This window comes from Myotis yumanensis, unplaced genomic scaffold (assembly GCF_028538775.1).
Source record: "Myotis yumanensis isolate MYYU_CA2020_CCGP unplaced genomic scaffold, mMyoYum1.0.hap1 SCAF_11, whole genome shotgun sequence".
In the NCBI taxonomy this organism is placed as follows: Eukaryota; Metazoa; Chordata; class Mammalia; order Chiroptera; family Vespertilionidae; genus Myotis; species Myotis yumanensis.
Genome location: NW_027223762.1, coordinates 69,402,300 through 69,430,112, shown reverse-complemented (window position 1 = coordinate 69,430,112; position 27,813 = coordinate 69,402,300). Strand labels below are relative to the sequence as shown.

The 27,813-nt window shown below is 47.4% G+C and overlaps 1 protein-coding gene and 1 pseudogene across 1 annotated transcript; one reads left to right on the top strand and one right to left on the bottom strand.

The window, feature by feature from the left end:
* Nucleotides 1-5,389: 5,389 nt before the first annotated feature.
* Nucleotides 5,390-11,181, top strand: LOC139019329 (F-box only protein 31-like). The gene is made up of 4 exons (XM_070428359.1): nt 5,390-5,445; nt 9,979-10,627; nt 10,678-10,805; nt 10,929-11,181. The coding sequence occupies exons 1-4, from the start codon at nt 5,390-5,392 to the stop codon at nt 11,179-11,181; spliced, it is 1,086 nt and encodes a 361-aa protein (XP_070284460.1).
* A 6,240-nt stretch (nt 11,182-17,421) lies between these two features.
* Nucleotides 17,422-18,317, bottom strand: LOC139019328 (pre-mRNA-splicing factor 38A pseudogene; annotated as a pseudogene).
* Between the last annotated feature and the right edge of the window lie 9,496 nt (nt 18,318-27,813).

Genomic DNA, 27,813 nt, shown 5'->3' with positions numbered 1-27,813 from the left:
GCCTCTTCCCAGCCTTCATTTTGCAAATACAAAGAAAGTGGGAAGGAAAAAATTGAGCTCTTTAGAGCAGCGGTCACCCACCTTTCGGACCTCACGGACCACCAGTGGTCTGCGGGCCACCGGTTGGTGATTGCTGCTTTAGACGGATTACGAAAACAGAGACTATCTTGGATTTTCTTTCTCCAAGGAGTGTTACAATGATTATTCCTGTGGGAGAGATAATCAACAAAGTCTCCAGTATGTCTACAAAGTTAAAAGCACAATTGGAAATAAAAAATAGGAAAGATTCCCTTTTCAATGCCCTCTTAGAAAGCAAATATCAACCTAAGGTGACACAGCCAACTATATGTCCCATGTATTTTTCTAACAAAAATCAATAATGCCAGCGCTGTCCAAAATCATCAAGCGCGACTCACACAGGAGCAGTGGACAGTCTGCGCATTCAGTGACACCTCTGCACTGTGCTGTGGCTCAGCTGAGTCCTAAAAGAGCAGGTCCCATGCAACAGAAAATGAGTGATTTTGGTTTTATATAGAGTTACCACTGGTGCTTTGCTCAAGATACAAATCCTTTTCATGCAAATAACGTAAAAATTATTATATGAAGAATCAGTTGCTTTTGAAGTTTCCTTTAACAAAGTGTTACTCTATAAAACCAAAGATGATCCTCAGGCGTAAACCTTGAAAAAAGGGAAATCCAGAATGTCCCAACCTTTCTATTATTTTTTCCCTCTACAACCCTAGATACCATAATGTGTTCATGTATACAAAGCAAAAGAGAGAAAAAGTAAAGGTAAGGCAACACCAGAAAGAGGACTCTGTTGGAAACTCTACCTAAGCTAGGATTCTTATTATACAGTTTATAGTGATATATAAAGATGTGTCAAAAATAGAACATACCTTGTCATGTCCTGAATCTCCCCCTCTGACAGTATCTGGTGCCATGTGTTCAATAGTGCCACAGAACAAACACAACAAATCGAGGAGGTACGACAGGCGACAGTTTCTGGTGGGAGGCAGGGAATGTTGTAGGTCATATTTTACGAACTACTAGAGGCCTGAGCCGGGCTTGCACCCTCTCACAATCTGGGGCTCCCTGTGGGCAGTTGGACATCCTTAGCTTTGCTGCAAAGGCAGGCTCCTGCCACTGCCACTGCCCCTGCACTCGCCAGCTGTGAGCCCAGCTTCTGGCTGAGCTGCTCCCCCTGTGGGAGCATACTGACCACCAGAGGGCAGCTCCTGTGTTGAGCATTTGCCCCCAGGTGGTCAGTGCGTGTCACAGTGTCATTGCTTGGTCTTTCTGCCATTAGGTTGATTTGCATATTAGCCTTTTATTAGATAGGATGATATAAAAAGGCTAGGAAAACATAGCTAAATTCTATTGTGATTACTGTTTATTGTAGCACCTAAGAAGAAATAAATGAAACACAGACCATATTTTATTTTTATTTATATATGTATATATCATAATTAAGTAGTTTTAATATATTTATTAGCATCGACCTATGACACCAGGAGGTCACAGTTTGATTAGAGTCAGGGCACATCTAAATATCCTGTTTTGTTTTGTTTTTTAGGAAAATCTTTATTGCTGAGAGCATTATAGATGCCCCCTTTGCCCTCCAGGGCCCCCATCCACCCAGATCCCACCCCACTCCAGGCCTTCACCACCCTATTGTCTGTGTCCATAGGTAATGCATATATGCATATAAGATTTTCCTTAATATCTTCCTATTCTCCTTTCCTTTGAGATTTGTCTGTCTGTTCTGTTTCCATGCCTCTGATTCTATTTTATTCATCAGTTTATTTTGTTCATTAGATTTCTTGTTCATTTTTTTTAATTTTTAAATTCAGTTGCTGATAGATATGTATTTATTGCCATTTTGTTGTTCATATTTTTTTATCTTTTTTTCTTCTGCCTCTTCTTCTTCTTAAAGAATACCTTCAACATTTCATGTAATGCTGGCTTGGTGGAGATAAACTCCTTTAGCTTTTCCTTGTCTGTGCAGCTCTTTATATGATGTTCAATTCTCAATGATAGCTTTGCTGGGTAGAGTAATCTTGGTTATAGGTGCTTGCTATTCATCACTTTCACTATTTCTTGCCACTCCCTTCTGGCCTGCAGAGTTTCTGTTGAGAATTCAGCTGACAGTCATACGAGTGCTCCCTTGTAGGTAACTGATTGCTTTTCTCTTGCTGCTTTTAAAATCCTCTGTTTTTCTTTTTTTTTAAAATATATTTTATTAATTTTTTACAGAGAGGAAGGGAGAGAGATAGAGAGTTAGAAACATCGATGAGAGAGAAACATCGATCAGCTGCCTCGTGCACACCCCCTACTGGGGATGTGCCCGCAACCCAGGTACATGCCCTTGACCGGAATCGAACCTGGGACCTTTCAGTCCGCAAGCCGACGCTCTATCCACTGAGCCAAACCGGTTTCGGCCTCTGTTTTTCTTTAACGCTTGGCATTTTAGTTATGATGTGGACTTCTTTGGATTCATCTTGTTTGGGACTTACTGTGTTTCCTGAACTTGCAAGACTCTTTCTTTCACCATGTGGGGCAAGTTTTCTGTCTTTATTAATTCAAATAGGTTTTCAAGATCTTTCTCTCTCTTTCTTCTCCTTCTAGCACCCCCATAATGGGAATGTTGGTACACTGGAAGTTGTCTCAGAGGCTCCTTGCATTATCTTCATACCTTTTTATTCTTTTCCCTTTTGTTCTTCTTATTAGGTGTCGTTTGCTTCCTCATATTCCAAATCATTTATTTGATTCTCAGAATCCTCTACTCTACTGTTGAATTCCCATAAATTATTCTTTATTTCACTTAGTATATACTTAATTTCTGACTGGTCCTATTTTTATGTCTTTGGCATTCTCACCAAGATCCTTGAAAGTCTCACTAAGACCCTTGAATCTCTCATTAATTCCTTTGAAGCTCTCATTAAGTCCCTTGAAACTCTCGTGAAGATCCTTGAGTAACCTTAGAACCATTGTTTTGAACACTGTCTCCAGTAGTTTGCTTACTTCCATTTCTTTCATTTGTGACATGTTTCATTGTCTCTGCATTTTGGCAGCTTCCCTGTATCTATATTTGTTTCTATGTATTAGGTAGAACTACTACGTCTCCTGGAATTGGTAGAGAGAACTTGTGTATTAGGTTTCCTGTAGGGCCTAGTGGCTCAGACTCCCCAGTCACCTGAGCAGGGCACTCTAGTTCCTGTGTGTGCTGTGTGCTGTGCACAGTCTTGTTGTAGTTGAGACTTGACTGCCATTGGCATCACTGGGAGGAACTGATTTCCAGGCTGATGGGCTGTGAGGACCAGTTGCATCCAAAATGGAAGAGCTGCTGTGCAGGAGACACCCCTATGGAACAGGACTTGTTTCAGTGGGGCTTTGGTGCTCACTGAGTCAGCTCCTTGAGTGTGCTGCTTGTGGATGTGCAGAGCTGTAATCTGTTATGATATGAAGCTGTCCACCAGTTTCATTGGCTTTGGGGCCTCCAAGAGGTGTAAAGTCAGCCACTGCCTGGGGCCACCTAGCAGGAGCTAGAGAGAGATCTGCAGATGGCTGCTATTTGTTTTGGGCTAGGAAGTGCCCAGGCAAGACCCAGCTGTGAAGCAAAACAGGCTGGTGCTAGTGCAGAGTCTTGGGCCTTTTATTGATAGGTTCGATGCCAGCTGCTGCTTGTTTGAGATTTTAGTAAAGTCTAAAGCCTGAGCCAAGATAGGCCACTCACATGGAAAATTGGCTACAAACAGCTTGGGTAGGGCTGCCAATTGGATGGAGTGTTGTCTCAGGGAATAACCAGGGTGGAGAAAACAGGGAGAGCCACGCTGACGGAAAGTCTGATATGGCTGCCAGTCAGCTTTGTGACTGGGGAGGTCCCAGCACAGGAACAATGAACCTTGCGAGCACACACTTGACAATCATGCTGGCAAGGTACTCTCAGGGATCCTTCTTTTCAACAAAATTAGATGTTTATGTTGAAAGAGTCAGTACTTTAAAAATTAATGCATAAGTCGGGCCAGTGTCGCTCAGTGGTTGAACATTGAACTATGAACCAGGAGGTCACAGTTCAATTCCAGTCAGGGCACAAGCCCAGCGTTTCTGGCTCATTTCCCAATAGGGGGCATGCAGGAGGCAACCCATCAGTTATTCTTTCTCATCATTGATGTCTCTCTCTCTCTCCCCCTCTCCCTTTCTCTCTGAAGTTAACAAAAACATATTAAAAATTAACACATAGATATACATATGATAGTGTGTACACTACCACAGGGCACAATCATACAGTATTGATGCACAACAGCACGGACTGGTGAATGAAGCACAGAGCAATCTGCCACAGCACTCAAACCTCCCCTGTAAGTACACCATCTCATCTCCTACAAGGTGGTGTGCTTTGATCACCAGCCATCTGGTTCCCTGGAAAAACAGCACTGTTAGAAGTGTTCAAATGCATCTCTGTCCATAACGCTGCACAAGGTGCATATCTAACAGCACTCATTCTGAACTGCAGGCTGAGACTGGAGGAGGAGGAGGGAGAAGTAGGACGGCTTGGATGGATGTCAACTGTCCAGTCAGGAAGTGAGACCTAGGCCTGGAGGAACACAGCTGTGCCGGACAACTAGCAGGTATGACCAGCCACTCAGACACTGGATGGGAAAGATTTAAACATTGGGGAACAAAAGCCGGAAAACGAAACTGGGGGGAGAGCAGGTTAGTGGGGGCTAGTTAAATTTTAGGTGCAGGTGAGCTCAACAGGTTAGACTGTAAACACTAAATGCTAGAAGACCCCAGAGAAAGGCACCGATGGGCAGGATGGGACAATGACTTCACAGAGGCCAGATCCTATAGACTTGGAATATTCTTTAGTTACCACATAAATGTAACCTGTAAACTCCCCATTCGAGCCCCTTTTAAAGATAAGCCTGAAGAGGCACTATATTATGTTCAAATATAACTTAAAAAAGAAATTAGAATTCTTTAGATATCAAGAAAAACTCATGCATAACAGCCACTCAAGTTGGATGTTTTAAACAAGTGAATGGGATTATTTAATTATATCAAATTTTCTCAAATTTTAAATTTAATTGATGTCTTCAAAATAAAACTTAATATAGCATTTAAAAATAGCAATACCGTTCATGTTACTGAGGTTATTTAAGCTCTTACATTCATTCGATGGGATTTTAACACAAGTCAGCAGAGACCTGGTTTTATTTTTAAGTGACTCAAGCGCCATTCAGTGACTCACGCCAAGGGCTTCATGCTCCTCTCATCCCGGGAGGACCTTCCTGGCCCCACAGAACCGGGGTTCCCTGGGCACAGCGTCGGGAGAGCTCCTCGCTGGGCACAGGCTTCAGGGGCTGCCATGGGCTGAGTCCCCGCAATGGCTTCCCTGGAACTGTCATTGCTGGTGCCCTTCACGCCACCAGTGAAGGTGAAGTGAGAAGTGGCCATAACCTCAGGCCCACAGCTGTCCCCGCATCTCCCTGCAATCCTGTCCCGGCCAGAACCACGTGGCTGTGGGGGGGTCCCAGTCTGACACAGGAGGTGGGGGGGGGGGGGGGGGCGCTGGGAAACTCTGGATCCACACGGGCACAAGGAAGGCCCGGTCTCCGTCACACTCTGCAGGGACCAGCGGGCCTGGCAAGGTGAGGATGGAGGGAACCCCGACCTCAGAAGGCGGCTCCCTACGCAGCTGGTGCCCGCAGAGCGGGGACTTCGCCGGGAGGACCTCACCGGGCCTGCCCTGCCCTGGCCTGGCCTGGCCTCCTTCTGGGGGAGGGAATGGACCACCTGCAATGGGCACTGCTCTGCCAAGGGGCTGGCCTAGGAGGCCCCAGCAGGGACTCCTCACCGCGGGCTTAGCTGCTCCAGGGCCCCGCCTGCCGCCTGCTTCGCTCCATCCCAAGGGCCCATGCCTGCCTCGCGCTTCCTGAGGCCATGAGCACTGGAAAGCCACCATCTTCCAGAGGCAGGGACTCTAACTTCCGGCAGGGGCGGGACTTCCTGGGGAGAGCAGGGAGCAGGGAGTGGCAGGACTTCCTGGTGGAGGGCAGAGAGCAGCGAGGGGCGGGATGACGCCCCCTTCTGGCCAGAGGGCAGCAGTCCTGGAAACCCGGTCACAGTGAGTCTCCTCTCAGAAGCCTGGTCCACTGATGTGGTGAGATCAGACCTAGGCTCTCACTTCAAGTCAGGCGGATCTGGCTTCTCCTATGGTGACTGGCACTTAGGGCATGTGAAGTGCATATTTGAGCAAAGATCAATTTAAATCAGGCAGCATGCAATCTAGTAGATAAAAAGGAGTTCTGTGAAGCTGTACAAAATGAAACATTTTTATAGCCAGAATAGAATGGGGAAAGAATGTTATAGTAAGCAGAGAAGTAGGCTGCTGGAGGCAAAGTTACATTTCTCTAGTCTAGGGGGTGGTGCGGGTCTATCTAGTGCTGATCAGGTGATTTCTGATTGACTGGTTTAAGAGTACATTTCTGGTTAAGTCTTGGCTTTGGTGATGTGGGACTTAGTAAAAGCAACTCCATTTTTGGCCTGTTGTCTTGTTTTTAACAATTCCCCTCCTTCTGATCAGATTATCAGCCACACAGAGAGATGTGGTCAATATTTAAGGCATTGGCATGATTCGTGCTACTGATTTGGAGTCCTCCATTATTTTTTTTGCTGAGTCTGTGGGGTATTCACAGGTAATGCTGTCGGGTTCACATTTTTAAATCAGTCATTCTCCTTGCTCTTTTTTTGATGTTCTAATCTTAGGGAGATCATCTTCTTGGTGGTTACTGGCTGTGAACACGCGTTTACAGCTTTTGAGGTACCAAGGAGACTAATGATTATAAGCATGACTAGAGGTCAAGTGCACGAATTTGTACACATAAAGGGTCCAGCCTGCCTACCCTGATTGGGGCCATCTCAATGGGCCAGGGGGAGGGGATGAGAGAGTTTGGCCGGCTGGCTCCGCCCCCTGGGTCAAACTCCCAGTAGAGGGGCCAATTTGCATATTAGCCTTTTATTATATTGGATAATTCTCAACGTCTGAAATTCATTTCAGAGCCAAACCAATTAGGATAAAGTAAGTTTTAAAAAGACCCAGTTTTAAGGAGTGACTTTCTTAAGCCAACTGGCTTCTTCTTATGTAGCTGAGTCTCAACTTCCTCAGAAGTGGCAATCCAACATATGAGGTTACCTTTCTTGCTCACGCATTTTGTAATAGAGATAACATGAGCTTATTTGACTTTTAGTGAACCTAGGTGGAATAAAGTATTATATTTAATTCTAATAACTCTAAAGACATGCCTGCTTTATTTAAACTAACAAACTTAAACTAGAAGTTTATCTTAGATCAAGTGACCTTGACAAATATTTGGTAAGACTCAAAGTCTTTGCTTTTTAGGTCGAATAAAGGTTAAACATTTAAAACAAAATAAATAAAACCTTTTATAATCTATTATCAAGAGCAGACCAATAGTCCAGGAACACTTTGTCCTCCTAGCTGATGAAAACAGTAGACTTACGTAAAACAAAAACTTAATTTTCTTTCATTATGTGTTTTTAGTAGTCTCTATATTTTTGAGGGTATATACTTGATTTCAATAGAGCTCTTTAAAAATGAATTTTGGCTATACCATTCAGAGAAAGAAAAAAATGACCCATGTTTAACATATAAGTATGCATAGACATGCAAAAATATATAGACCAATGCTACCAGAGATCTTGTAGCTTTCATTTTAAAATCTTAACTATGAGACAGGTACAACAATGCACAGCTCACTAGTTTAAAAAGTAACAGTTGGATCAAAACTGTGTTTCTGGCAGATGGGTAAGTTAAGGTTACTTGGTCAAGTGACAGATGGCTGAAGCTTTTTGCTAATATTTGTGAAGGAGATTTTTAAGGTTTTTGTTTGTTCTTGACACATATAGCAGGTCGTCGCATAATGTTTTGTTTAACACTAAACATTTTGTTATAACACTAATGAATTGCCCCAGGGATTTAACTCGTTTTTTTTTTATATATCAATAAGGCTGTGGTAAAACTGTAATTATTATGCATCATTTTGCTGCAGTTCCAAGAACCTAATGACATTGTTAAGTGAGGACTTAATATAATTTTATAAAGGCTGTGGACAAGATTTTCAAGAAGAGTGCCTCTATAAGAATCTATATTTTTAAAAGCCTCTTTCCCACTTTTATTTACCTCCATCTCCTTTGATTGTGGGCAGTGTTTTACTTACCTTTTGGGGTGTTTACATCATAAATAAGCTCTTCCTAAAATTGTTCATGTTTCTATTTCATAATCCATTAATTTTATTTTCTGCAAGTATAGATTTTTCATTGCACTCTAAAAACAAATTACTTTCTGACTAAAATGACAGATATTCCATGCTTATAGTAAATTCCCTTCATGTTCTATAATATAGCAGAAACACTCTACATACTAGCAAGTACTAAAACATTATTGTTTGCAAAAAGGCAGAGCTAGTCTCCTTTCAGCCTCTGATCATAGCTTGCCCATCCATCAGTTAGTACATTATCTTGTTTTATATGTGTCTCTATTTAAAGATATCTTAGTTGTGACTGGCTTTTTTCACTTAGCATAACATTTTGAAGTTTTATGTATGCTATATTCTAGTGTATGGTTATACCACATGTTGTTTACCCATTTATCAGTTGATGAGTATTTCGGTTGTTTCCGGTTTGAGGCTCTTATGAATAACGCCGCTGTGAACATTGTGTACAAGTTTTTTGTGTGAACATGTTTCCATTTCTTTTGGGTATGTACTTAGATGTGAAACTTCTGGGCCATCGGGTGACTCTCGTTTTCCAACGTGGCCCCGCTATTTTACATTTTCACCAGCAATGTACGAGGGGTCCGATTTTTAAACATTCTCATGAATGTTTTTTATTTTATTTTATTTTTAATCTTTAATTTCTTTATTGGTTAAGGTATTACAAATGTGTCCTCATCCCCCCAATAACCCGCAACCTCCCCACCCACTCATGTTCTCATCCCCCTGTTGTCCATGTCCATTGGTTTGACTTATAATGCATGCATACAAGTCCTTTGATTGATCTCTTCCCCTTACCCCCACCCTCCCCTACTTTCCCTCTGGGGATTGATAGTCTGATCACTGTTTCTCTCTCTTTGGATCTGTCCCTGTTCATCAGTCTATGTTGTTCTCTATATTCCACAAAGGAGTGAGATCATGTGGTATTTATCTTTCTCTGACTGGCTAATTTCACCTTAGCATAATGCTCTCCAGTTCCATCCATGCTGTTGCAAATGGCAAGAATTCTTTCTTTTTTACCACAGTGTAGTATTCCATTGTGTAGATGTACCACAGTTGTGTTTATTTTTTACTGCATTTCTGGGAAATGTCCCCCCCCCATAGGCATTTCCCTGGAGGCACCTCCCTACAGAAAACAGATTAGTGACTGCCTGGGGTTAGGGTGGGAGAACAGGGCGGGGCACTGGGTAAGGGAGGCAACTGTTAATGGTATGGGTTTAAAGTCCTACAATTGGCTCCTCTCTGAGAGGGTGTAGCTAGGCCCTAGGGGGCGTGGCTGGACTCTAGGGCGGGCCCAGCCAGCTTAAAACCCTGCTGAGGGGCAGCTGCCCACACTGTGGTGGCTGTTAAGCGTGGAGGCATGGAGGAGTGCGTTTGCCTCTGGGGAGTGGGCTCTTTGCTGGGATGTCGGTGTCATCAGGAGTGTCAGGGCCCAGCTGAGAGGGCAGCGGCCAAGGGCAAGCAGTGTCAACAGGAGTACAAGGGCCCAGCTGAGATGGCAGCGGCCTAGGGCAAGCCAGCTCTGGCAAAAAAGCACCTCGAGGCGGACACGGGAGCGCAGTGCTGTGCGGGGAGTGGAGGAATCTCGAGCCCCATGCCGCCCCTGTACTGCTCGCTGCAGGACCTGCCAGTGGAGATGCTAGTGAAAATCTTCGCCTTGCTCCCGGGCACCCCCGCCCAGCCTGGCCCAGGCCTGCACCAAATTCCACCACATCCTGCACACCGACAGCATCTGGAGATGGCGCTGCCGGGAAGAGTATGGCGTTTGTGAAACCTTGCAGAACCTGAAGATGATCGGTATGTCTTATCGAGAAGTCTATGCGAAGCTGCTCCACCCATACAGAAACATTTTGGGATTGTGGCAGCTAGATAAAGACTATGGAACACTGCTGAATGTAGTGGTAGATGGCTTATGCATTACTGGTGGGACGTGCAGGCCTTCCCATAACACCCATGTGGATGACCCAATGCAATTCAAGCCCTCCTTTAGAATTCACCTGACAGAGAGAAAATCAGCCACGCTGGAGTACCTGGATGACTTCTACAGCTTTTCCCACAGCCGCCACCTGCAGATTCAGAAGGACAGGTTCAGCATCCAGTGGATCCAAAGAGACCACCGAATGGATTTACCACCGCAGATTAGGAGAGAACGGGGGCTGGAGCTGGTGCGGGAGGACAGACAGCAGTATGACTGGGTGACCTACCGCCGTCTCTACCTCCCGCCAAGCCACCCGGGCGACCTCATCAGGCCAGGCCTCTTCCAATTCAAAGACAAGAGCTTCAGACCAAAGAAGATTGCCATACTCAGCTTCCATGGGAAGTATGCCAGGGTCACGGAGATCAGGGGAGGGTTAATCTGGACGTTTGAGATCCACCTCAGGCGCGAGATGGCCAGATCTTCCGCAACTTCAATGAGCTCTCCTGCGTGGTCCGGGAGATTGAAGAGCAGGTGATCCGGAAGCAGCAGCAGCAAGAAGACGGGACTGAGGAAAGCCAGGGCCATGGCTGGCAGAGCCCTGCCCAGCCCAGCATCAGGGAGTCCGGGGCTGCAGCTTCGGAGGAGCAGCCTGCTCCGTTTGTTCTGCCTGTGGGCGTGAGCTCAAGAGACCAGAACTACCCCTGAACCTGCAGGATGTGTTTCTATGGCGTGCACAATGTTATCTTAAGTGGCTTCCACAACCTCATGCGCCTCCCTGGAGTCGTCATCCTGTTCGATGAGAACCACCTCGGGTTCATCTCGCTGGAGGAGAAATACTTCATCCTGCTTGGCAGAGTCCAGAACACCTTCCAGAATGTGGAGGCGCCATCCCCGCAGGCCTTCCTGGAGCTGCTCTCGAACATTCAGTCCAGACACCCTGTGATGAGCAGCTTCCATGCACTTTGAAGATTTGGCCTTCTGACCAGGTTACCCACCTTTGTTTGTTTTTTAAATCCTCACCCGAGGATATTTTCCCATTGATGTTTAGAGAGAGTGGGGGAGAGAGGGAAAGACAGAAATAATCCATGTGAAAGAAACACATCAGTTGTTTGCCTCCTGCCCAAGCCGGGACCTGGGCCAGGCTGGGTATGAGCCAGCAACTGAGGTAGAAATAAACCTTAGACCAGTGGTCTCAACCTTCCTAATGCCGTGAACGCTTTAATACAGTTCCTCATGTTGTGGCGACCCCCAATTTCATTGTTACCAGTTGAACATAATTAAAGCATAGTGATTAATCACAAAAACAATATGTGTTTTCCCATGGTCTTAGGTCTTCCCATCCACAGGTCCAGGCTCTATCCACTGAGCCAAATCAGCTAGGGCTGAGCATGTCCTTTTAAAAAGAAAGAAAGAAAAAGGAAAGAGCCTAAAATTAGATAGTGGTAATTGTTAGATTGTACAACTCTGAATATAATAAAAAACCACTGAATTGTACATTTTATTTTATGTTTTTAATTAAATCTTTATTGTTCAGATGACTACAGTTGTTCCTCTTTTTTCCCCAAATAGCTCCCCTCCACCCAGTTCCCACCCCACCCTCTGCCCTTACCTCTCTTTCCCACTCTCCTCATCCATAGGTATATGATTTTTGTCCATTCTCTTCCTGCACCCCCACACCGCTTTTCCCCTGAGAATAGTCAGTCCACTCCCTTTCTATGCCCCTGATTCTATTATATTCACCAGTTTATTCTGTTCATCAGATTATTTATTCACTTGATTTTTAGATTCACTTGTTGATAGATTTGTATTTGTTGTTCATAATTTGTATCTTTACCTTTTTCTTCTTCTTCCTCTTCTTAAAGGATACCTTTCAGCATTTCATATAGTACTGGTTTGGTGGTGATGAACTCCTTTAGCTTTTTCTTATCTGTGAAGCTCTTTATCTGACCTTCAATTCTGAATGATAGCTTTGCTGGGTAAAATAAACTTGGTTGTAGGTTCTTGGTATTCATCACTTTGAATATTTCTGGCCACTTCCTTCTGGCCTTCATAGTTTCTCTTGAGAAACCAGCTGACAGTCCTATGGTTACTCCCTTGTAAGTAACTGACTGTTTTCCTCTTGCTGCTTTTAACATCTTTTGTACAGCTCACGAGCTTTCTTGTGTTTCGCGGGCCATCTGTTAAGGACCGCTCATGAGTTTTCTCGTTTTTCACGTGCCATCTGTTATAGACCTTAGATGTCAACACACTGTCTTGTCCACATCGAATGAAGCGATCTCATTGGTGGAAACCGTACAGGTCAATCTATGAAAAACTATATAATTGCACGAACACATAAAGCATTGCAGTTACATTGTATTTTGGTCATTCTGTCTGTTCAGAATGGTTTTTATATTTTTAAATGGGTTTACTATTTGAACCAATAGGAGGGCAGAGCTGCATCTAACACATATGTTTGAATTTCACTCATTCCTCAATGACTCAAGTGACTTCTTTGCCATATGGAACTATTGGTTTTGAATACTGGAAGCAAAATTGTTTTTCTCAATTTTTATCTTCTGTACAATTGAAATAAACTGGTACCATATTAACACAGGTTTAATCTGCATTGCTTACATTGCCCATCACTCTTTTTAAGTTTAAGCATTCAATAATACATTAAGTGAAGTCTAGGTTTGTAGTACTTGTCATCTTCCCTGGTGTAAATGTTCTCATCATCATCAGTGTCAAACTGCTAAAATGATAGCACTGAACATGGACATGATAAGATATTTCAGTAGAACATCATATATTTTATTTCCAACATACTGATACAGTAGCAACAAATATGCTCAAGACAAGACCTTTCATAATTACAGAGAAAAATAATTGGGATGTGGCAAGTTTTATACATTACTAAAAGTTTGTTTAAGTACAATTGATTTAACTGTAAATTTTTTGAAACATTCACTTTTGGTGGTTCCATACATGCCTGCATCCCTGAACCCAACTTCCTCCTGCCCTCCTCAGTGCTTCTTCCTCGGCATATGGAATAACTGCTGCAAGGACATATTCCACCTTTGTAATCAGTTATTTGAAATATCCTCCCCAATAAAGAGAGAATATACAAATTGACTGTCACACCATCACAGAGATGGCTGTGCCCACAGTGGAGGCCATGTTCTGTAATGAGCCTTAACAAGCAATCAGCAGGAACTTGAGGCTGCATGGCATCTGGCCGGGGCAGGGACCTGAGACTGTTCCCCCGACCCAGTGGGGCTTCACAGGGGACCTCAGGCTGCACCCCCTGCCCCAGCGCCAGGCTGGGGGACCTCAGGCTGTGCCCCCTGCCCAGAAGGGCTAGACACGGGACCTCAGGTTATGCCCCCCACCCCCCCCCCCCCCGCCCAGAGGGGCTTAACAGAAGAAGGTTGGGCCAGCCAGGTCTGGATCTTGTCCAATGGGAGTGGGACAAGATGGGTCTGGGTCTCAAGCAATTTTGAGGTGCCACGGGTGGATGGGGACTTGACTCTGGGTCCTGCAGTGCGCCCCAGACTCTGACAGGAGGAATATTTTTCATATACATTTTACTAATTTTCTGTCATCTCTGACACTTCTATTATAGAGAAAGGGCAAATAGCAATATTAAAATATTTCCTCCAATTAATTCCCTTTTAATTTGCACAAATTTTGTGCACTGGGCCACTAGTATCCATATAAAGGAAACACATATAAAACCCCATGAATCCTATTCTTGCCATACACCATTACCTATTATCATGGAGATTCTTTTTTTTTTTTTTATTGCTTAAAGCATTACAAAGGGTATTACATATGTGACCTTTTTTCCCCCCCACCCTTGACAAGCCCCTGCCCTCCCTTACCCCCCAGTGTCTTATGTCCATTAGTTATGGTTATATGGATGCATACAAGTCCTTCGGTTGATCTCTTACTCCCCTCCCTCCTGTCCCCCAACCCTCCCTGGCCTTCCCACTGCAGTCCGACAATCGGTTTGAGGCAGCTCTGCCACTGTATTTATTATTGTTCAAAAGTTTGTAATGGTCTTAATTAATCATGGAGATTCTTGTATCTCTCCATTTCCCGGTACATTAGTGGGTTATTTTACTTAAAATCCCAGGTATATGTGGCCATGCATGGATAGCACAGTGGGTCAGAGCCTCATCTTAGTAATGCCAACGTTGCATGTTCCATCCCAGGTCAGGACAATAAAAAGATTCAACCAAAGAATGTATAAAATTCGCGGAAACCGGTTTGGCTCAGTGGATAGAGCAGAACCCAAGAAAAGGCCCTGGTAGGAATTTGGGCTCTGTGTCTGCCTGAGAGGAGCTGGCCAGGGCTCTTCTGTCTCCACCCAGAGGTCTCTCCAGGCTGCTCTTCCCCATCCCCAAGTCACCTGACCCACTGCAGCTGCACCTCCTTCTGTATCTGGGGGCGCCTCCTGATTCTTTGGTTCCCCGGATCGGTTCATCTTTGGGAAGTCCTGCCTGCAACCCAGGTACATGCCCTTGACCGGAATCGAACCTGGGACCTTTCAGTGGGAGATGTGCAAGAGGCAGCTGATTGATGTTTCTCTCTCATCGATGCATCTAACTCTCTATCTCTCTCCCTTCCTCTCTGTAAAAAATCAATAAAATATATTTTAAAAAATTAGTGGGACAACAAATTGATCTTTCACCCTCTCTCCCCATTTTTCTCAGTCTCTAAAGTCAGTATGTTTGATTTATTCACCCAATCAGTGCACACAGATGTGAACACCAGCACAGCCCAGGGGCCCCGTGCTGACCAGAAGCCAGGGTTCTCATGAGGGCAGAGCACAACATGACTGAGGTGACACAGGGGAGGTGCTGCTGTCAGTGTAACTGGTGCGGAACTGTGGTGAGCTACACAATCACCCACAAGGAATGATGACGTCAGTGTGCTCCCTGAAACTAAAACCGAAGTGACCAGGAGAAGCTCTGGGCCTGGACAAGCCCCTGTGGACTCTGCACCCTCCAGCCAGGTGTTGAGGTGGGGCTCTTTTAGATTCAGGTGGTTGAGGAGCCCAAATTGCTCTCAGGTGTCAAGACTGGGGGCCATGGTGGCAGCTGGGCAGGTGGGTGTGGGCAGGCAAAAGCCCAGAGCAGTTGCCAGGCAGAGCTGGTGCTGGGTCCTTTTGTGTGGATCTGAGGCCCTCTCTAGTCCAAACCCAGGCTGGTGGCCACTCTGTCCCATGGTTAGTGCAAAATGGACTAAGCTCTGCTGCACGGGTGACTGTGGGATCTGACTAGGAGTCGGCATTTCCTCCAAGAAAATTGATGATCAAGGAAGGTGCAAACTATTACCTGTAATAAGTGCTTCCACCATTGAGCTGCCCAGGGAGGGAGTGGGCGACCTCTGCACAGGCTGATTATCTGCCCAGCAGGAGGGTTGCTGGCTGCTGAGCCAAGTGAGCCTCTGGTGGGTTGGGGTGTCTTCAAGTTTAGAGACTAAAGGAAGTGGTAGATATTTATAAAACTGCTAAGAGAAAATGACCCTGATCTGTCCTTAATAGGTAAACATCCACCCAGACGTGGCCTGTGTGCACAATGGTAAGAGTATCATCCCACACACCTGAAGGGGGTGCGTTAGATTCCAAGTCTTGGGCATGTACCTGGGTTGCAGGTTGGATCCCTGGCCCCCATTGGGGTACATGGTGGAAGCATGCAGTTGATGTGTCTCTCTCACATCAATGTTTCTCTCTCTTTCCCTACCCATCCCCTACTTTCTCTGTGAAAATCATAGAAAAATATCCAAATATGAGGATCTATATCATAAAAGGCCTGTGGTCATGATGCTGTAATGGCGTCACGACCAAATAAGCAGCAGCTCTCGTGGTGGGCGGGGAAGGGCAAGAGCTACCAGCCTTAGAGAGCTAAGAGCAGCAATGGGCGGGGTGGCCAGCAGAGGCTGGAGGAAGCGAGCTACTTGTACATGATTTCATGTGCACTCGGCCTCTAGTTAACAGTAAAAGGGAACCCCCACCCCCCAATGCCCTGAGATAGGTCATCTGCCTGTACAGCCCACCCTTACTCATTCTTCTCTGTCTTTGCCTAGGATATTCCCACTGCCTTTGGGGCATGGTCTGTCCTTTCCAGGGGTTGGCAAAGCAGAACCCAAGAAAAGGCCCTGGTAGGAATTTGGGTTCTGTGTCTGCCTGAGAGGAGCTGGCCAGGGCTCTTCTGTCTCCACCCAGAGGTCTCTCCAGGCTGCTCTTCCCTATCCCCAAGTCACCTGACCCACTGCAGCTGCACCTCCTTCTGTATCTGGGGGCGCCTCTTGATTCTTTGGTTCCCCGGATCGGTTCATCTTTGGGAAGTCCTGCCTACAGCCATCCCACACACACCCCTGAGCCCTACTAGAATTGTTTGAGTCTCTGTTTTGGGATAATTTTCCACGTTGATTTAATTAAAAATAAAGCCCCGCTCCTTAGCCTCAGAACAGTGTGCGAAGTTATGAATGAGGCTGTGACAGTTACAAGCACAGGGACACCTGGGTCTCAGTCATTGAGAAGCACTGTTGGGACCGAGACCTGGGGTGAGAGGAAGAACTGGAACCTTCCACGTGGTGCACGTGCTGTTAAGTTGGCACTTCCCTACATGGAGGTGCTCGGTCTCTGACGGAAGGTGCACTCAGGGAGAACAGGTGACTGAATTGCTTTAAAAGACCTGAGGCTGCTCCATAGGGTCTCTGTCATGTCACTTGAAAACCGCAGGCGTAGAGAAGATGGGAAATGGGGGTGGGGTTCACCTGGCAGGACAAGAACACGGCCCCATTCTGGGGACTAGGAGCCATGGAGAGACTCTGCTAGGGCAGGCCCACCACCCAGGAGACCCTGAGTCACGTGTTGTGGGTTTGAGCCTGGCTTCTCTCGCTGAGCATGTTGTCAGGTTGGCCACGTTGCAGTGTTAATGACCTGCGTGTGGATACATCTGCTGGCTATTTGCTGCCCAGTGGGTGGGCTATTGTGTGGTTCTCAAAAAGAGACACAAAACTCAAAACCTCTTTTATTTAAAAAGAAAAACATATGGAGAATCTTTTAGGTTAAAACAATAACAACAACAACAACAGAAAGACCTCATCCCTAAAGTATTCTCAAGGCTGCCTCAGGAGAAGATGTGAATCCTTCCACAGAGAGAGATGACTTCACATCTGCAGGAGGCCATTTGGACTAAACCCCACCTGGGCCCATTACTCCTTCCCTCTGTGGCTCTTCCTGTGGCCCTTCTTAGATCGATTGGAGTGGCACCTGCATCTGTGACTATGGTGATGACCTGGGGACTTGGAGCAGGAGGTGTGTGGTCTGTCTCAGGACCTGCAGTGGTGACTTCTTAGACTCCTACGCTGATACCTCTCTGGGACACGAGGGGAAGGGCTCCTTGTCTTGAGACTGGGTCTCTGCCTACTGGGATCCCAGTTCCCACTTCTTCTGTACCGCAGGGTGGGAGAGCGATGGGGCTAGTCCAAGTTCCGGTAGCTTCTCCCTTGGTGATGGAGTGATGGTATCCTCTCCAACCTCACATCCTTTTCTTCCTGCTGTTCAGTGGACTTGACATCATCCATGTCCTGGTCCAGAGCACTAGCTGCAATTGCTCAGCTCCCTCGAACACATAGTCTTTCTGTTGCCAGGCCAGAATGACATCACAGATTCTCTCACTTTGAAGAAGTTTATCAATGAACTCATCTACATGCATCAGTTCAAACTTTGCATTTCAGTTCTGGCTCCTAATTTTTCTGTTGACATTTACAGAGGCTCCAAGTACTTTTAGGAATCAATTGCATTGCCTCTCAGCCTCATGGAAAGTGCTCCCAACATGCAGGCAAACGGAAGTCTTCATTTTTTATAAACTCAACAATGATGTCCTTCTCCGCCTGAATCTGAAGCCATTTCAAGGTCAATCACAAAAAGGGAGACACTACCCACAAACCTTAATGCCATGACTTTATGGACCACAAGTCTGGGGGTCAGTCCAAAGCACTCCTCTCTCCAGTGCGGGACTCATAGATTCGAGTCCGAATGATCTTCACCAGATATGGAGGGAGGTGCCATGGATGCTCTGATCCTCCGTCACTATGAGGTTCACCATTTTTAGAGCCTCTTGCCCTTATTGCGTGCCTTCATTAGCTGCTTCTTGGATGTGCCCTGACTGAGGATCGGACACACAACATGGACCTATCTGGATGACCCTCTAGCCACAGAGCTACGGGACCAGGGCTTGAATGAGTTCCCAGTGTCCTCCTTATTTATCTCCTCTCAAAGGCACATACTCTGCTCCTCCCTTCTCCCCGACCGTGACCCCACCCCAGGTGAGTCCTGCTGATCTGTAACCTACTCACATAGCACCAGCATTTCCCCACCCCAGCAGCGTGTGTCTTTGTGCAGAACCAGATTTCTCTTACATTTTAGAGGTTGAGTTTCTCACCCATTGCCTGTATCGCTCCCAGGCTTTGTTTACAGTCCTTGGAAAGACCTCATCCCTGTGTTGATTTTGGGTGCAGTTGTGGAACTGGTGAGCAGGGTAGGGGTTAGTGTTGGGGTGAAGTCAAAAGAAAAGGGAGAAAAGAGGAGGGAAGGAATAAATGTGAACAGAAGGAGACTTTATCCTTTGATCTCGATGCAGTATGCATTGAGATGATGGTACACTGCGTGTTCATGATGTTTCCTTGAGATGTACATATGAAGCCAGACAACGGAGGTGTCCAGGCTGCCTGTCCTACTTGAGCCAATAAAGCACAGACAGGGTGGAATCATATATGAGCGTTTATTCCAATAATGCCAGCGGTATGGGAGAGCAGCAGGTCACACAGGAAGATCTGCTCTGTACCCCACTCTCCCATAAGCCAGCGGGCTGTACAGGGAACAAGGACAAAGTTTCCATGGGGCAGTGGGCAAAAGGAGTAAGGATGGGTATAATGGTCACAGATTACAGGCAATGTGGGCAGTGTGGGCTGGGGGTTACAAAGGGCAGGGGGCATCCGGGACTCCATTGTTTCCTTTCCTCAACAAGGTTGTTAACCTTTCCATGATAGTGGGCAGCTCCCACATGGGGAGGATGGCAGCATTTCCGGGTGAGCTCCCAGGTCCCGCATGTAACTCCCAGCCAGGTTAGAATGTGCTTTCTTAAATCAGAACAAACAATTATGTATAACAGAGCATGAGTAATGTTTCTTATAATTATTTCTCATACATAATAAGTAGTCCCAAACATTCTATTTCTGCCACTGACATGTACGCTTGCCAAACCTGTAGCTTTAGTCTGTGTGTGAATGGGGTTCCACACAATGATTCTTATTCATTTATTTGATTTATCTATTTTATTTTAAAACCTGTATGGTTTTATTAACTGACGGTCTCCCCAGTTAATTCAATTTGAAAAAAAAAAAAGAGAGGGAGACAGAAAAAGATATAATGATTCGTGAGGTGTCCTGTTAATACTCACTTGCTTTTAAAGTCCCAGCCCCCAAATGTGTCTAGGACCTTCTCAGAGGTCCAGGATGGCTCCTCCCACAAAAATCCATTTGAGAGGGACTAAGGCACACCAGCCTGCTGGTGACTATCAAATTGTTTCCCCTCCAAGTGGGCTGGCAGGGCCCCTGTTCTGGTCACTGCCTTATGCAGATGTTCCAAGAGCCCCTTCTGCTGCCAATGTCATCCTGTGCAGCCTCCCAGGTGGCCAGTGACTGGATCTGACCAGAGGGCATGCTGCCGGGCACCCACACCAATTCCTGGGGTGAGAGATGGTACCCCCAAGGGGACATCGGAGGGTTGGAAGAGCAGGGGCAGGTGTGGCTCAGCCTGGGGTGGGCAGGGGCAGGGAAGAACACATTGTCTTTTCCATCACCCCTTGGCAGATTGCCTACGCAGCTGCCTCTGGCCAGGGAGCACAGACTCACAGGGAAACACACAGACACCTCAGGTACAGAAACACACAGAACACCCCCGCCTAAGATGGGCACTCAGGTGCAGGACTTATGGCAAGGCTCACCGAGACCAACACTGTAGACACAGGCAGCAACTTGAGGGGAACACACACACCAACACACAAATAAGAACACACTCGGCCACCCAGACAGTGCAACAGGGCAATCCCACAAACACAACAGACACAAATACACACACCAGAACCGACATACGTGGAAACAGAACAAGGACACAAAGAGGACACACACACACACACACACACACACACATCAGAAACACCTAAAGGGGTAGCAAATTTACACATACAGCCAACACGCCCACATGCAAATAAACACTCCTCAAATCCCGAGTCATACTAATTCACTGACTTGAAGGAAACATTAAGAATTAAGGTGCTGCCCTGGCCAGATGGCTCAGTTGGTTGGAGCATCATTTAATTTACTTCCCGGACCCTCAGAAAAATTGAGGGTTCAATCTTGGTAAGGGGCTATACCTCGGTTGAGGAATCCATACCTGCTCGGGGCTCATAAGGGAGGCAACTGATCAATGTCTCCTCTCATTTTGATGTTTCAATTTTTTTCTCTCCCTTTCTCTCTCTCTGAAATCAATGACCATATCCTCAGATTAAGATGCAAAATGTATTAACTTGAGTTTTCAAGAACATCCCATTAAATCCAGAGCAATTCCTCTAAAACTGTCATCAGAATCATCTGAACCCAGGGGTAGTCTGTCTCCTTTGACCTAAGAGGCTAAGACCATCAATACCATGGATCTCAGGAAGATCCCACACTATTAGGGTCATTGTCATAATCCTCTTCCTGCTTACATTTAAGCATTAAATTCTCATGATTTCTGAATAAAGTCATCACTTAATTTTTTTAACGTAAGTTAATCTTTGAGAGATAAAAATGAACTTACCCCTGGGAGAAGGCAGTTCTGAGAGATTCCAACATGGCTTTAGGGAGATAGTGGGGTGGGTAGATCCCATGGTCAGCTAGAAAGTGTGCGTTACATAGAGAAACACAGGTTTCTAATGTGTGAAAACACTGCCAGCAGCACAGGAAGCAGGAGCCAGCCAGCTTGCAGCCTTTCATAAAGCAGAGCGACCCCTGGAGACCACTTGGAAGCCGATGTTGGGTTTCTAGAGATGGTTTCTTGAAAAAAACGTGTTGAAATGTCTAAGGCTCCGCATTATCTCAGATAAGGTTTCATTGGTTGGTTGCACATCCTGCCCTATATTTGTGACCTGTGGCCTGACCTTCTGAAATTCTGTGGGAAGTTACCATCATTGCTGCCTCCTTGGAAAGTTCTGTAGTTGTCATTTTCCTCTGGAGCACTGTGCTTGCGGTGAGTATACGAAGTACCTTACAGACACACTTTAATAATAAAAAAGCAAGTTGTTTCAGCCCCCGGACCTTCCCTTTGCACTCAGTCCTGCAAGGTTTCCTCTGGACACAGAGTTTGCTGGAGGTGCCCACAGCAGCCCTTCTGAAGGCAGCCCGGGGCTGAGATAAACTGTGAGTCTTCCCGAGGGAAAAGTGAAGTGCTCACCCAGCACTCACAGCCCAGCCAGGACCCCACTTTCTGATCCTGGTTGTTCAAAGCAGCCACAGGGCCACCCTTCAGCTACCAAATGGGCCTGGCATGCTCCCTGAAGGCCCTCCACCTGGACTCTGCCACCCCTTCCTAGACTTGCTCAGGAAGATCCCCACCGACTACCCCTGGCTCCACCTTCCCCCGAGCTCCCGCCATCTGTGCCAGCTCTCCTGCCTATGGTTTGTGGGCTGTCCTCCACTAGAACCCCAGTTCTCAAAGGAAGGAGACTACGTACTTCCAGAGTCTGAAAGAGACGGGCTCAACAACATCCATGCCCTCAGACACTACAGATCTCATGTGTGCCTGCCCTTGGCTGGTATCCCTCCATCCATCCTGATTCAAGTTCTGGTCTCTAGAGCCTTCCTTCCACGCACCCACTTAAGAACCCAGGCCCATGGACTGGCAGTAAACGCCCTCACCAACCATGTTCAACCCACAGCCCAGCGGCGCACTGTCCCCTAGAGCTCAGGGCTCATCACCTCAACACAGCATCAGGGGTGTGCTCTGCACAGGCCAACCTAGGGAGGGGGGACACTAGCCACAGCACATCCCTACAATGTGCTATGATGTAAAGGCCAAGCCCCTCCTTCTAGAAACCCTTGTATTGCAGAATGTTCCCGCCATTAAAAAAACACAGCACCATTTCCTGGAAAATCCATGGTACCTCCAGGACCCTTTAAGGACAGGGCTTCATTTTTAATTAAATCAAAGTGGAAAATGACCCCAAAAATGCAAAAACAGAGACTCAAGTGACTCCAGTGGTGCTCAGGGCTGTGTGTGGGATGGCTGTAGACATGACTTACCAAAGATGAACCCATCAGGAGACCAAAGAATCAGGAGGTGCCCCCCATACAGAAAGAGGTGCAGATGCAGTGGGTCAGGTGACTTGGGGATGGGGAAGAGCAGGCTGGAGGGAGCACTGAGCCGAGACAGACGATGCCTGGCCAGCTCCTCTTAGGCAGACACAGAACCCAAATTCTTACCAGGCCATATCTTGGGCTTCATTCTGCCAACCCCTGGGAGGGACAGACAATGCCCCAACTGCAGTAGGAACATCCCGGCAAAGGCAGGATGGAGTGAGGAGGGGGCGCTGTGCAGGCAGATGACCCATCTCAGGGCCGTGGGTGAATGGTTCTCTCTCTCTCTCTCTCGTTTCTTTGGTTAATCCTCAACTTAGGATATTTTTTCATGGTTTTTACAGAGAGTGGAAGGTAGGGGTTAGGTAGGGAAAGAGAGAGAGAAAAACATTGATGTGAGAGAGACCCATTGACTGGATGCCTTGCACATGCACCCCAAGTGGGGCTGGGGATCCAACCTGCAACCCAGGTACATGCCCAAGACTGGGAATCTAATTCGCCACCCTCAGGTGTGCGGGATGACCCTCTTACCATTGAACCACACTGGCCGAGTTGGGGTGGATGTTTACCCCGTAAGGAAAGATCAGGGCCATTTTCTCTTAGTAGTTTGATAAAGATCGATCACCTCCTTTAGTCGCTAAACTTCAACACACTTCCATTACACCAGAGGCTCACTTGGCTCAGCAGCCAGCAACCCTCCTGCTGGGCAGACGATCAGCCTGTGCAGGTCAATGTTGGAAGCGATTTATTACAGTGGAATAGGTGGGGCCTTCCTGGATCACAAATTCTCTTGGAGCTCATGCCGGCTCCTAGGTCAGGTCCGTTAGTAACTCATGCAGCAGAGCTTAGTCCATTTCCCACTAACCATGGGACAGAGTGGCCACCAGCCTGGATTTGGACTAGAGAGGGCCTCAGAACCACACACGAGGACCCAGCACCAACTCTCCCAGACAACTGCTCAGGGCTTTTGCCTGCCCACATCCTCCTGCCCTGCTGCCACTGTGGCTTCCAGCCTTGACACCTGAGAGCAATCTGGGTTCCTCAACCACCTGAATCTGACATAGCCCCACTTCAACACCTGGCTGGAGGGTACAGAGAGCACAAGGGGCTTGTCCAGGCCCAGAGCTCCTCCTGGCCGCTTCGGTTTTAGTTTCAGGGAGCACACTGGCGTCATCATTTCTTGTGGGTAACTGTGTAGCTCACCCCAGTTCCCTACCTGCTACACTGAAAGCAGAGGCACCTCGCTCGTGTTCCCTCAGTCATTTCCTGCTCGTGCTCTGCCCTCATGAAACCCTGGCTTCTGGTCACCATGGGATCCCTGAGCTGTGCTAGTGTTCTCATGTGCATGGATTGACAGGGTGAATGAAACAAGTATATGGATTTTAGAGAGTGAGAAAAATGGGGAGAGAGAAACATTTATTTGTTCTTCCACTGATTTTAAACATTCCTTGGTTGATTCTTGTAACTGCCCTCACCTGGAATTGAATCTGAACCCTTGGGGTTATCCAGATGAGGCTGAGACTCACTGCACAATCTATGCATGGCCAGGCATACATGGGATTTTAAGCAAAATAACCCACAAAGATACCTGAGATTAGATATTGGATGGGAGGATCCAGTTCAGGAGTGGGCAACCTTTTTGACTCGAGGGCCACAATGGGTTCTTAAACTGGACTGGAGGGCCGGAACAAAAGCATGGATGGAGTGTTTGTGTGAACTAATATAAATTCAAAGTAAATATCATTACACAAAAGGGTACGGTCTTTTTTTTTTTTTAGTTTTATTCATTTCAAACGGGCCGGATCCGGCCCGAGGGCCGTAGTTTGCCCACGGCTGATCTAGTTCTTCCCCTAGATTTGGGAAGTTCTCATCCACTATGTTTTTGAATAGACTCTCTGTACCCTGATTCCTCTCTTCCTCCTCTAGAATGCCTAAAATTCAAATATTGCTTTTTCTGATGGAGTCAGATAGGTCTTCTAGAGCTTTCATTTTCCTTTTGCTCGGGTCTCTCTCTTCTTCCTTCTGCATCATTTCTTGATTCCTATCTTGGATATCACCAGTTCTTTCCTCCTCCTGGTTGGTTCTGTATTCTATGCTCAATAGTTCGTGTTTAATCTCTTTAACTGCATTCTTCATTTCCAAAATTTCTGATCAGTTCTTTTTTAGAGTTTCAATCTCTTCAGTAAAGTTCTTGTTTTGTTCAGACATTTGTTTTCGGAGTGCTCTGCATTTCCTGTTAGTATTTCCTCATATCTTGTGGAGTATTTTCAGAACTGCAATCGTGAAATCTCTGCCATTTATATCACACTAGAGGCCCGGTGCACAAAAATTTGTGCACTGGCCGGCGGGGGGGGGGGGGGGGGGGGGGCGGGGGGGGGATGTCCCTCACCCCCACTTGTGCCCTCTCACAGTCTGGGACCCCTGGGGGGATGATGACCTGCTGGCTTAGGCCCGCTCCTGGATGGCAGAGGGCAAGCCCAATCCCTAGGTGCCTGCTCCTCAGCCTCTGGTCAGGTTCAGAGCAGGGCCAATTGGGGAGTTGGGGTGCCGCTCACAGTCATGCACAGAGCAGGGCGGATAGGGAGGTCGCGATGTCACCCCCGGTCACACTAAGGGTAGGGCTGATTGGGGGGGTTGGGGTGCAGCCACCTGTCACACTCAGAGCAGGGCCAAGCAGGAGGTTGTGGTGCCACCCCCTGTCACGCACAGAGCAGGGCCCATCCCGGAGTTGGGGTGCTGCCTCCTGTCATGCACAGAGAAGGGCCGATCAGGGGGTTGGGGAGCTCCCCGCTGTCACACGGAGATCCGCGAGTTGGGGCACTGCCCCCTGACACACTCAGGGCAGGGCTGATCCAGGAGTTGGGGTGCTGCCTCCTGTCAGGCACAGAGCAGGGCCGATCAGGGGGTTGGGATGCTGCCCCCTGTCAGGCACAAAGCAGGGCCAATCTGGGGGTTGTGGTGCTGCCCCCTGTCATGCTGCTCCAGGGGCAGGGAGGCCTCTCAGCTCCGCTGATCCCAGGACCCTAAAGCCTTGTTGGCTCCGCTGATCCCGGGGCCTTGAGGCCTCGTGACTCGTTAATCCCAGGGCGGTGAGGCCTCGCTGCTCAGCGGCTTCAGGGCTGTTTGGCTTCGCTCCACTGCTTGGAGGCTGCATATGCAAATTAACCGCCATCTTTGTTGGCAGTTAATTTGCATATCACCCTGATTAGCCCATGGGAAGCATAGCAGAGGTACAGTTAATTACACTTTTTGTCTTTTATTAAATAGGATATTTCCATGTGTTCCAGCTTGCTTTCTGGGGATTTTTCATTGTCTTTCTTGTCATCCTCATTGCTGTGGCTTTCCATGGTATTTGCTGTCCTTTTTGCTTACGCATTTATCTCTGAAGAGGTCTTCCTATTATTTTCCAGTAGAAGGCCCTGAATCGTAAGACTTTATACCTCTGTGGTCTCCCAATCTTGAACTTCTGTTGCTTCTGTAAGACAGCTGGGCTGCTTGTGGGTGCAGTTTGTTTTGCTCTTACCTTGACCTCTGACCTCCGTGGGGTTCCACCCCAACCACCCCTCCTGGAGATCAGTCACAGAAGGAAACAGCGATTCTACTGCAACAGCTCTAGGTTTACAGATAACATGCTCCTGGATCCGACTCCAAGGGCAAGAGGCAAGTTTCAGGAGTCCAAGGGGGTGCAGGGCTCTGTGGTTCTGTTTCTTTGTCTGACACACCACCCTCGGCCCAACAGTGGAGAGCTGCACAGCAGAACCCCATGAAAGTGCTCTGTCAGGCGTCTGCTGGCACAATCAGTTCGCTTCCTTGACACTCTCTCTTTGAGGTGCCCCCCCCCCACTCCTACCACCCTGTGGCTCTCTGTTCTTCCCAGCCAAAGGGCTAAGCCACAAGTTCCTGGCTGCAGGGCTGCATCTAAGGGCCATCTACCCATTTATTCCCGTTGCCCACCTTTATATGTTTTACTGTGTGGATCTCTCAGGCATGCATCTGTGTTGAGCAGGGATTTCTTTGTTGAATTATAGCTGATTAACTTGTTGAAGTTCCTGAGAGGAAAAGATGCACTCTCACGCTGCCATTCCTCTGCCATCACCTCTGGTGAGATGTCTTGAAGATGAGGGAAGAAGCGGAAGGTCAGGCACCTGACGTGAGTGACTGGGCAGGCAATAGACTAGTGGAGATGGAAGCGGGGCTGGCCTCACTGAACATGTCCTATGTGGTAGCAGGAAGCTGGTTATGTCAACCTTCCCCCGGGGAGGGTGGTGCGATCTGAGCATCCTGAGAGGGTAGAGGGGCTGGAACTACAGAAGAGCTGCTGTCCCACAGAGAGTATAAAGTGACAAGAACAAGCTAGCAGTAAATGTGAGTGGGAGGGAAGTGGGACGTGCAGCAAGCACCCACCATCTACTGCCCAGTGGCAGTCCTTTGTGCATGTGGCCTTCCTGTCTTACAGGACTGAAGGCTCCCTGAGGGTGGGAGCCATTTCTTATCTCTCGGTCTCCTGTGTCTAGGCTGGTACTGTGGACATTATAGCTGCTCACAAATACTTGTTGAATGGAACCCAGAGGTGCTGGGTTATTGTGTAAGCCACTGCATCTTTTTAGGCTTCTGTTTCCTTTTCCCAAAATGGGGGAAATCACAAGGCTGTTGTGAAGGCCGGGAAAGAGGGCAGATGGGAAAGCTCTATAAACTGTAAAAGATTTTGCAAACACAAAGTGTAAGTAAAGTCACTACATTGGATCTGTGGCTTTAACTACAAGTCCCTGAAACTCTGTCCCAGCCAGAACCATTTGGTTGTGGAGCATCCCAGTCTGACACAGGCACGGGAGGTGGGGGTGGGGGCACTAGGAAGCCCTGGCACAGCCCCGAGTCCTGGCAGCACAGGGCACGAGATAGGCACCCGGCTCAATCACACTCTGCAGGGAGGAGCAGGCCTGGCTGTGGTGAGGATGAAAGAAAACCCTCACTTCAGAAGGCTCTCTAAGCAGCTGGTGCCTGCAGAGTGGGATCCTCTGCGCCAGGAGGACCCATAGCCCGGCCTGCCCCTGCCCTGCTCTGTCCTGGCCACCTTCTGGGGGAAGGGAAGAGACTACCCTCAATGAGCGCTGTGGGGGCTGGACCTCCGCGGTCCCAGCAGGGACTCCTCCTCACCATGGCCTTAGCCGCCCCAGAGCCCACGCTGCCTCCAGGCTTCCAGCAGCCACA

What these genes read in the sequence shown, in the direction of transcription:
- LOC139019329 (XM_070428359.1), top strand. Translation starts at nt 5,390, where the DNA reads ATGGCTTCCCTGGAACTGTCATTGCTGGTGCCCTTCACGCCACCAGTG. An exon ending in ACGCCACCAGTGAAGGTGAA is followed by an intron (nt 5,446 to 9,978) that starts GTGAGAAGTGGC and finishes ACCCCCGCCCAG; the next exon opens with CCTGGCCCAGGCCTGCACCA. An exon ending in GAAAGCCAGGGCCATGGCTG is followed by an intron (nt 10,806 to 10,928) that starts GCAGAGCCCTGC and finishes CTGAACCTGCAG; the next exon opens with GATGTGTTTCTATGGCGTGC.